Source organism: Cynara cardunculus (assembly GCF_001531365.2).
Source record: "Cynara cardunculus var. scolymus isolate 2C chromosome LG 14, CcrdV1, whole genome shotgun sequence".
Classification (NCBI taxonomy): domain Eukaryota; kingdom Viridiplantae; phylum Streptophyta; class Magnoliopsida; order Asterales; family Asteraceae; genus Cynara; species Cynara cardunculus.
This window is the reverse complement of record NC_037541.1, coordinates 9,306,444-9,317,778: the sequence shown is the minus strand read 5'-3', so window position 1 is coordinate 9,317,778 and position 11,335 is coordinate 9,306,444. Positions and strand designations below refer to the sequence as shown.

Sequence of the window (11,335 nt, the reverse complement as noted above, 5' to 3'; positions counted from 1 at the left end):
ATATATATATATATATATATATATATATATATATATATATATATATATATATATATATATATCAAACATATCATCTGTTTGTTGAAGAAAAGAGTTTCAGTTATTCTTTTTAAATAGTCAAACTCATGAACATTGAATTAAGAGATCCACTTTGGCTAAAAAATATAAAGCATCCACCAACAAGAAACATTCTTCATCACCTTCCAACATGTTTGCTTATCGTTTCTGCTTTTTCAGCGACTTCTACAAACATGAATATAACTGCAAGAAGGAAAAATAGAAGTGCTATAAAACAAATCCTAAACGCCATATGATATACAACAAGAACAAGACAGTCACGTACATACGTACATACATATATATATATATATATATATACACACACACACACAGAGATTCGCTATCTAAATATCTAATAGTTCGGTAGGTAAGCCAAAAACATAAGATTACAGCCCACATATGGCGACCAGCTAATACATAGTCTAAGGGGCTGTTTACCCAACGCTTACTCGGGTAAGCGTTTACCAAGTAACATTACCTCATCGTATGAACATGGTAAAGACCAAGAATCTTACCCGGTTTGAGGTAGACAAGGACCAAGAGTCTTACCCGGTAAGTGAGGGCGACAACTCTTACCACGGTAAGTGCTTCCCGGGTAAATTGTTGCATACGATGTCGTTTTGGTGGACTAAAATTTTACCCGATGAGTAAAAATAATAGTATTAAATTTTAACGATAAGCACTTACCGGATAAATGTTTGGTATACCACACTAAGTTTTTGAATGACTTATCTCGAAACTAAATTTGTATTAATGATTTGAAAGTAATAATAATGAGAGGGAGGGTCCTAAACTCATTTAAGTAATCAAAGTGGCAGAGGTAATGATTTCTATGTTGATGTGAGTCTTTCGATTCATAACAAATCTTTTCGGAGGAAACGGTAGTCTACTCAATAAAGATTTTCAATTTTCAGAGATTAAATTCAATGGGTTTTGTCTTTATGCATTAAGACATTCACTGCAACATCCACACTCAGTGTTCTTGCTTTTATCGTCTTAAAAAAAATATTCTATAGGACACAAGTTTATAGGACTAAACTAAAAAACATCATATCTAAAAGCGTTATAATAAGTTTATAAAACGTTTTTAGACGTTTTAACAAATTTATTAAGACGCTTTTAAAAGTAAACGTCATATTAACTATTTTGTACGACATTATTTGAAAAAATGTCTTATAAACAAAAGTGTCCTATAAAAAAATGGGTTTATAAACATTATCTCAAAAGTTTCTATAAAATAACTAATAAGACATTTTATTTTAAAAACGTCATAAATTTTTTGTTAAAACGTCTAAAAGCGTTCTATAAACTTATTGCAACGCCTTTTGGTTTGGTTCTATAAACTTACATCTTATAAAGTATTCTTTTACGACGTTTTTTTTTTTTTTCATTTTAAACGTACTATAAAATCAATTTTCGTTGTGGAGTATTTTTTTCTTGAAATGTGAAAGAAATTATTACGTCATGTTAGTAACAAGTTTCAAACTTTTAGGACAAGATCTAAATAAACTCGGACATATCAGTGTTGTAGTTGCTAATATCTTGAAAATTAACTCGATCATGCATAATATCAAAAGCTAGACAGATTTATAACTGTTCTTAAAGATTAATTACAATAAAATTGGATTTATAGTACGTGATCAATAAGTAAACATCCTAATAGACTACTTTATAAGACATAATTTTTAAGAACAAAAAATAAAACGTCCTATCTAAAGACGTTGTAATAAATTTATAGGACGTTTTTGGACGTCGTAACAAATTTGTTAGGATACTTGTATAAAAAACGTGATTTTAGCTATTTTATAAGATATTATTTGAAAAAATGATTCTGTAAAAAGTTGGGTTTACAGAAACTGTCTCAAAAGTGTCCTATAAAATATCCAATGAGGTGTTTTATATTAAAAGTTTCCTAAAAAAAACTTGTTAAGACGTCCAAAAGTATCATATAAACTTATTACAATGCCTTTATATATGACGCTTTATTTTTTTGTCTTATAAATTGTGTTTTATAAAGTGCACTGTTAGGACACTTATTTTTTTGGTGACGACCTATAAGTGCAATTTTGTTGTAGTGATTATTCGTAGGAGATTCACAAGGTTCACTTAGGGTGCGTTTGGTGCGCAGACAGAACTGGACTGGACATGACAGAACTGGACATGACATGACTGGACAGGACAGGACGGGACAGGACAGGACATGACAGCTGTTCAGCGTTTGGTAAGACAGGACATGACAGAACAAAACTGGTTCAAATGACCAATTTACCCCAGTGAGCTGTTTAGTATTTTTTTCACTACGAAATGCATTCTGGTAACAGTAGGATCAATAGTCAATAAGATGGAGTCACTAGCATAAATCAAGTAGCATAAATCAAGTAGCAACTTGTTCTTCTGTGTCTGTTTAATCTCAATAGCATAAATCAAGTAGCAAATTTAACCAGAAACAAATTGATGCAGGGGGCAGTGGTATATGTGCATCTCTGGTTCAATCTAACACAAGACACAATCAAGCAATTATCCTAAAGAATACACTGGTCCTACTACCACTACAGCCCTAATAATTCATCAACAACAACAACATTCAGCAATGGTAGCACATACGAAATCAAATCGACGATTCGAACAAAAAACTGAAAAACCTGCTAAATATGTACGATTCGAACAAAAACTGAAATGGTAGCACATACGAAATCAAATCGACGCACAAGTAAGTAAAGAACAGTCGATTGAAACAGTCGATTGGAAGTCGATTGAAACAGTCAATTGAAATCGGGATGAGAAGTCAGCGATTAGAAGTCGCGTACCTGGAAGTCGCATACCTGAGTATGGAGAGAGGAGAAACGCCGATTGGAAGTCGATTAGAAGTCGATTAGAAGCGCCGATTGGAAGTCGATTAGAAGTCGCCGATGGAGTTGCGCCGATTGGAAGTCGATTAGAAGTCGGTGATTGGAAGTCGATTAGAAGCGCCGATTGGAAGTCGATTAGAAGTCGTCGATGGAGTTGCCGTCGATGGAGTTGAAGGAAGCGATGGAGGAGAAGGGGGGTTAGGTCTTTATGCGAATGAGTCGGGTGGGGAAAGGGTAGTGTGGTAAAAAAAGTTGTGTTCCACTTAGTTTTAGGGGGTAAAGGAGAACAAGCGTGTCCCATTCTTGTACTACCTAGTTCTACTTAGTTCCACATTAAGCCACACCAAACGTAGGACAAATCTGTTCTGTCCTGTCCTGTCCCACCCTGTCCAGCGTACCAAACACACCCTTAATAGCACTAAATCCATGGGAAGAAAACAATATTGAAAACCATCCAAGAACCCAATATATATATAGTTTATTTCAAATGCAACTCATCACATTTGTACAACTAATGCAACCCAATAAATTGAAATATTTATGGAAATAATAAGAGTTCATTTATTATGATTTAAATATTTATGGAAGATGAATAATGTTCATTAATTATGATCAATACTTTATATTAGAAAACAATCAAAACTTCTATGAAATTACATATTCATCAAATTGAATGGACGGTTGAGATTGAGTTGTATTGGTTGCACAAATGTCAAAGGTTGTATATTAACCAACCTCTCTCTCTATATATGTATATAGTTTATGAGGATAAGATATACACAAACATTACCTTCTTTTATCTCATACCTGGACTCTACCTCATAGGGCCTAGGGTTATTTTCATAAAGAACCGTGGGTTGCAAAAAGAGAATAAAAAAACAAGGGCAAAAATTGAGACATGTGAGAAAAGTAAGATAGTAATATAGAAGTGTGTACAAACATGCAATAGGTATGAGGAACATACAATAAAAGACAAAACAAAGCATAAATAAGACACTATGAACAAGAAAACTAAAGCAACTCTCACAACAATATGGATGAGAATGCATAATTGGTCATCAATAGTACTACTAAACCATACATACAATTTATAAACTCCAATTGACCATCAAATTTAACCACAACGGGGTTTCAAGATTCCCGGTGTTTCGTCAAGAATAATCTTCTACTTAATTACTACACGAACACCAATATTAGAGTTTCAAGATTTCCTGTGTTTCGTCAAGAATAATCTCCTACTTAATTACTACACGAACACCAATCTTAGGGTTTTGTAGTACGAACGTTAACATATCGAAGGCCGAAACACATGCACACACACATTAATGGTAAAAGGGTACATAATTAGTTCAGTGATTAAGTGGAAGAAAGTATGAACAACCAAATCTTGTGTTAAATATATACAATAAACCTGAGCTTTAATTCACCTTTATTTTCACAATCATGGGATATATATAGAGTTTGTTTCAAATACAACCCATCGCATTTGTACAACCAATGCAACCCAATCAATTGAGGTATTTATGGAAATGATGAGAGTTCATTTCTTATGATTTGAATATTTATGGAAGATGAATATGGTTCATTAATTATGATCAATACTTTATATTAGGAAACAATCAAAACTTCTATAAAATCACATATTAATCAAATGAAACGGACGGTTGAGATTGAGTTGTATTAGTTATACAAATGTCAAGAGTTGTATAATAACCAACCTCTCGCTCTCTCTCTCTCGCTCGCTCTCTCTCTCTCTCTCTCTATATATATATATATATATGGGGAAGGGTTCAAACGAGAACCCTTGTGATTTACAAGAACGCGAGAACAACCCAATAACCTCACATTGTGAAAAAAAAAATTAAAAGATTTTTAAAATTAAAATTGAAATTGAAAAAGATTAAAAAAAAATTAAAATTAAAAGGGTAATAATGAAAATGATATCATCAAATCTTTTAAACACGATCATTATTATCATTAACCTTATCATTATCTGGTAAACGGTTAAGAATTCAAGGAGATTCATAACTTCAAAGCACAAAACAACCGACCGAAGCAAACCTTGATCGACGGTGATCGACCAAGAACAAGCAACCCTAATCATGTGATAATCATGTGATATGGGTGTGATAATCATATGATAGGGGTGTGATAATCACCGTTATACACCACTTGTGTTATCGTTTTGGTTGATAAGTTAAATTTTTGGTGTAATCATGTGATATAAGTGTGATAATCATGTGAGATAGGTGTGATAATCACCGTTATACATCACTTGGGTTATCGTTTTGGTTAATAAGTTAAATTTTTCGGTGTAATCATGTGATATGGGTGTGATAATCACCGTTATACATCACTTGGGTTATCGTTTTAGTTGATAAGTTAAATTTTTGGTGTGATAATCATGTGATATGGGTGTGATAATCATGTGATATGGGTGTGATAATCACCGTTATACAACATGGGTTATCGTTTTGATTGATAAGTTAAATTTTTGGTATAATCATGTGATATGGGTGTGATATAGAGAAGAAGAAAACTAACAAGAGTAAAACGTGAAAACGTGATAGGATTATTATGGTTAATTAAAATAAAATAAAAATTATAAAAATTATTTAATTACATTACTGCCCTTATTAAATTATTTATATATAATAAAAGTTAATTTATTAATTAAAAAAGTTTGAGGTTATTAAGTTGTTCTCACGTTTTCGTAAATCACAACGGTTCTCGTTTAAACCTCCATATATATATATATATATATATATATATATATATATATATATATATATATGATTAACTAATATTAAGGTTACTTTAGAGCAACAAAAGCCTTGAAACTAGGTACTCACAATGGAGATAATGATTTGTAAAACTGGACACACTTAGTGGAGACTCTCTTGGGGTTATAAAGATTAATTTAATTATTAATTATTAATTAATAAAGAAAAAAACAATAAGAAAGGAACACCTAATCAGAAAAAAAGAGAGGCTAAAATCCTCACATGCCCAGATTATTATCCTTGAGAACACATGTTTATCCATCGAATTTAGCAAAACGACTTAAGAACCGAGAATGGAGTCTGATTCATTCAGAAAAAGTTGAAAAAAGTAAAGTAAAATAAAATAAAATATGGAGTTTCGTATTTATCTAGTCAATAATATCTGTTAGATGTTACTCAATTTAATGTGAAAAAACTAGTTGAAGTCTGTTGTCTGAATTTTAAAAAGTCAAACTGATTGATTTAACTCCCGAATCAATATAAAATAATTTTGATTCCAAGAACTGATAGCTACACCTTGATTTTACAATTAAGTATTTGCTGGAATTTAATTAAAAAATCAAACGTCGTTGTATTTAAAATGTTGATTCAGACATTTTTAAACTGGATCATTAAGCCCAAGAAGGAAGAACATCGGTTTAATTATCATGTTTGCTTTTAAAATAAGTCATAAGTGATGATAATAATTAGTGGGTTATATAAAATAGCTGAAAAGATGAAGAGGGTTTCACAAACACAGTACCAAACAACAAGACAATGAAGATTTGATCTTAATTCACAAATTTAAAGAACTAAGGCTACAGTTGGATCAACAGAATAGGGCTGAGTGGATTAATCCCATTGAAGATGGAACAAAAAAAGGTGAAGATGTGATGGTCAAATAATGAATGATGATCCATTCGTTTTGTCTGACCTTTTTCTTCAAGATTAGAGACTTCCAAGCTGTTAAAACGTCGGCCGGCTCGATGGGTTACCGGACCAACCACCGCCGTCCACCGGTAACTGGACATTTGGCATGTTGAGTGGCAAGTTAAAGAAGGGTAAGCCCATGGATGATGGGTCTGAAAAGGGGTGACCGGCGCCACCATCCCCGTCTCCGTTTCCGCCTCCACCTCCGCCACTACTCGCAGCCGCTTCCTCTTCATCTAATGGCAGCCTCTCATACGCTACATTCGTAAAAGAAGCTGCTATGACGATTACTGGCCCAGAAGCAACCAGAGCTCCGACAACGTTTCCACCGACAACCTGTCCTTGTCCACCCGCCAAGTAAATAGTCAAACTGGTGGCACCCGGTGGTGCCGGAGGAGGCAAGAACGATCCCGACAGCGAAAGTATCTCGAACCGGCCATGAAGGGTCACAACAGATCCGGTGGCAGCCGGCTGCCGGAGGCTAACGTTGTTCACGGTTCCGCTGCCGCTAACTATGCAAATCCCACGTTGACGCTTCCTGGCATAATCGGCAACAGATTCAAAAACGTCGCATCCACTACTAATCTCGAGGATGTGAGCTCGTAAGGTGTTGGCGCTCTCACGAGTAATGATGACTGGTGGTTTGGGCTTGTTCTTGGAACCAGGAGGACGTCCACGAGGACGGCGGCCGCCGCCACCGTCGCCGGAACCAGGGGTGGTTTGGTTGGTATCGTATTCGGAGTCAGGAGGGATTTGGAGATGGAGATCAGGGCGGTGTTGGAGGGTTTGGAGATTGAATGGGGAAGTAGAACTCAAGTCTAAGTTACTAGCCATGTAGAACAAGAGAGAAAGAGGAGAAGAATAATAAAGTATGATGGTAATGGAGGAAATTTAGGGTTTAAAAAAAAAGAATACATGAGCCTTATTTTTTTATTACATGTGGGAAGGGGAGAGAGAGAGAGAGAGAGAGTATATATATATATATATAGGAGAGAGAGAGACATAGAGTTTATATATATATATATATATATATTTGGATCATGTGAGACTAACTTGTTTTAATGAGATATGTGAGAACATTTTTATACACTTAAAACTTCACGACAAAAAGGTGCGTATGTTTGACTTTTTTTTTTTACCTTTACAGCATTTTGCTGTAAAGTGTCAAGTGTAAAAAACTGGTCTCACAGATCTCACAAAAACAGATTGGTCTCATGTGAACCGACCTTTTATATATATATATATATATATATATATATATATAAAGAGAGAGAGAGAGAGGGGAGGTTTAGAGAAAAACCTCAAAAAATGAAAAACTTAAGAATACTCATTTTGGACCGTATACATATGTACATATAAGTAATTTAAGTTGTTTTTTGATTTGATGTAGGATTGTATGTTGCATACCGGACAATTTGTTTATAAAGTACTTGTATTCATATGTACATACGGTCCAGATGAACGATTATGAGATTGTTAATCGATTTTTCATGTTTTTTTGATAAATTTTCGTAAAACTAACCCTATATATATATATATATATATATAACACATGGAGGAAATTGATAGAATATGAAATATTTATAAATGATGTCATCAATTTCTTGAATTTATGGAAAGAATTTAGGGTGTATTTGGTTGGATAAAATATAATGATCATCACATCGTGGATAAAATATAATGGATTATATAAATAAAGCGAAATAAGCACACATTTAAATAAACAAATTAAAATTTCAAAAGGATCTTTTCATAAGTAGGTAATGAAATAAATAAATAACAAAATACTATCACTAGATTAATAGATTTTGCTAACAAGTCTTGTATTCAAACATATTTTATTATATATAATAAACAATTATTAATTAAATAAACAATTATTAATTAAATAGAATGATAATAAAATAATTAATTTTTATTTCCAATTTTCTTTAAGTTGAATAGAATAGTTTTTGGGGTGTTTGAGATTGCTTATTTGAAACGATTTATATTTTTCTATAAAAACACTTATCAACTTATTATAAGTCAGAAGAGTTTAACTTCTTTAAAAACTTATTATTACCGGTTTGACACCGGTATAAGTTGTTTATCCAAACACTTAAAAATGCTTAATAACGGTGACACACCGAAATAAGTCAATAAGTTATTTTTATAAACAATCTCAAACACCTATTTATTTGAAGTGTAATAATTCTGTTAGGATACGATCCAAATCGATAACATTTTGCAAATATTAGTTGCTTGAACATTTTTTTTAATATAATTTTTAGAAAAAAAATTTAAATTACCATTCAAGCGTCTCAAAATTACTTACTAATAATGACGTCATCTAAGTAAACGACAACTAATATTTAAAAATTTTAAAAAATTATATTTGATAAATTGACATTGCATCAATAATTACGACATGTCACATATTTCTTATATTTCATGATTAGAATTCCATATTAAATAATAAAAAAACTTCTCATTTTAATTACATAATTTTAGGGGGCGAGTGTTTATGATTGCTTATTTGAAACAACTTATATTTTTCTACAATAACATTTATTAACTTATTATAAGTTAGAAGTGTTTAACTTCTTCAAAAACTCTTTATTACCGGTTTGACACCGGTATAAATTATTTATTCAAACACTCAAAAATGTTTATTGATGGTTAATATGGGTCTTGTTCTTTCTTTATTGTGGGTTTTTATCTTTCTTAAGGTAAGAAATTGACGGAAAACAAAAAATGAGAGATTTAGATGGTGAGGGATCCGTGAGTGGAAAAGGTGAAAACGGAAAAGGAGGACGGTGGTCGGAAATGGTGAAAACGGAAAAGGAGGACGGCGGGCGACAATAGAGTTGTAGAGGGCTTGATTTTATTTTATAGATGATATTGATGTTACGTAATTTTTGAAGTTCTATTTTTTTTACTTTTTTTTTTTATCATAACGGACAAACGAGACCTTTAAATATGCTAAAAATTTATTGTAAACCGTACAATGATAAATTTGAAATAAGAATCAACATAACATTTGTTTATTTTAATGTAATGTTTTATTAAAAGATAGCAATAACAATTTATGCATACTATATTATATTAATTTATAATCATACATATTTTAAAATAAATAATAAAATATTTGGTTTTAGATAAAATTCATTGCTAAAATGGTTTTGATATTGATGGTTTTAAGATGTTGGACTCATATTTAAATATTTTATAACAAGACAACAAGAATGAAAAATAATAAAGAGTTGAGTGTATTTGTGTATTTGTGTTTGAAACCGAAACCATGAGATTTTCATTATAAACTTGAAACTCACGCTATATATCTTTTGTTATTTTATTTATATGGAATAAGAATTTCTCAACAAATTATAATTTATACTATATTATAGAGTATTTGACAAAAAAAAAAATTAAAAACTATTTTTTATACATGAAGTACTGTTTATTGATACATATTACTTAAAATTCAAGATTATAAGTAAATTATGCGTAAGTACAACTTATTAAAGCTCCATTTTTTAATTCATATAACTAACTGCAGATAAACATTATCAAATATAGAATAAACATAATCAAATATAGGATAAACATCTCATTTTAAATAAAAAAATCTAAAATATAATTAGGATAATCATTGAGTTCTAACATAATTATTATCCTTATAGAAATTATATTGTTAAGTCAAAAATAAATTACTTTGTTATTAAATATAAATTAAATTATAATAAAAGGTTAAATTAAAGAAATTGTATTAAAAAAAGAGAACTTTTAAATAATTAATTTTATATTGATATATTTTTTTCAAAATATTATGATATCTTCATATTTATCTTTATTCAAAAGTGAAAATAATATATTCTTCTCAAAATCATATAAACCGTATTATATTAACAGAGACAAAAAATAAAACGGAATACTTAAATAAAGATGTATCTCGTTGTATTGCACGAATATCTTTCTAGTAACCTTTAATGTATTTAGTATGTCTTTGATAAATATAATACTTTTACAATTTGTTTTTAAGAGTTTTTCTAGAATATATATATATATATATATAGAGAGAGAGAGAGAGAGAGAGAGAGAGTTTGGTTCAAATACTAACCAATAAATTTGTGTTAACTATRCTAACCAAGMTYAACCAATCATATTCCAYMTTTTCTTTATGTTMAAATGTAACTCATATATTAAATACAAGAGTAATTAGATAATTTGACATTCATGTAACTCCCAAATAATTAATTGGGAGTTACAAATCTAAAAAATCTCATTAATTGATCATGATGTAATATTGTATTTGATTTCATACGTGTTCATGATCAAAATTTACAAATGATGTTCTCCTGCATATAATTATATTGTTTTCGTAAGTGTAAAAGATTTACATATCGTCCGAGTAATATGAATAAACATATTGTAAAACAGATCGACAACAATGGAAATGACAAAGTTAAAATCGTCTATGACTACATTCGGAATTCGAATTCCGATAATGAAGAAAATGATCATAGCGTTCCTATTGGTAAGTGATTAGTATGACATTTGAATTCGTTTAAATGAACACATATCAAAGACAATAGATGTTCATATCGATACATATGCACAATCACATCAAATACTAACCAAGAAATTTGTGTTAACTATACTAACCAAGATCAACCAATCATATTCCACATTTTCTTTATGTTAAAATGTAACTCATATATTAAATACAAGAGTAATTAGATAATTTGACATTCA

General features: G+C 30.9%; 1 protein-coding gene across 1 annotated transcript; it reads right to left on the bottom strand.

Moving 5' to 3' along the window:
• Positions 1-6,403: 6,403 nt before the first annotated feature.
• LOC112526415 (AT-hook motif nuclear-localized protein 23-like) lies at positions 6,404-7,435 on the bottom strand. The gene has a single exon (XM_025136698.1). It carries the CDS (start codon positions 7,433-7,435, stop codon positions 6,638-6,640), a length of 798 nt encoding a protein of 265 aa, XP_024992466.1. The 3' UTR covers positions 6,404-6,637.
• Between the last annotated feature and the right edge of the window lie 3,900 nt (positions 7,436-11,335).

Excerpts from the sequence above, each read along its gene's own strand:
- LOC112526415 (XM_025136698.1), bottom strand. The coding sequence starts at position 7,435 with ATGGCTAGTAACTTAGACTTGAGTTCTACTTCCCCATTCAATCTCCAA.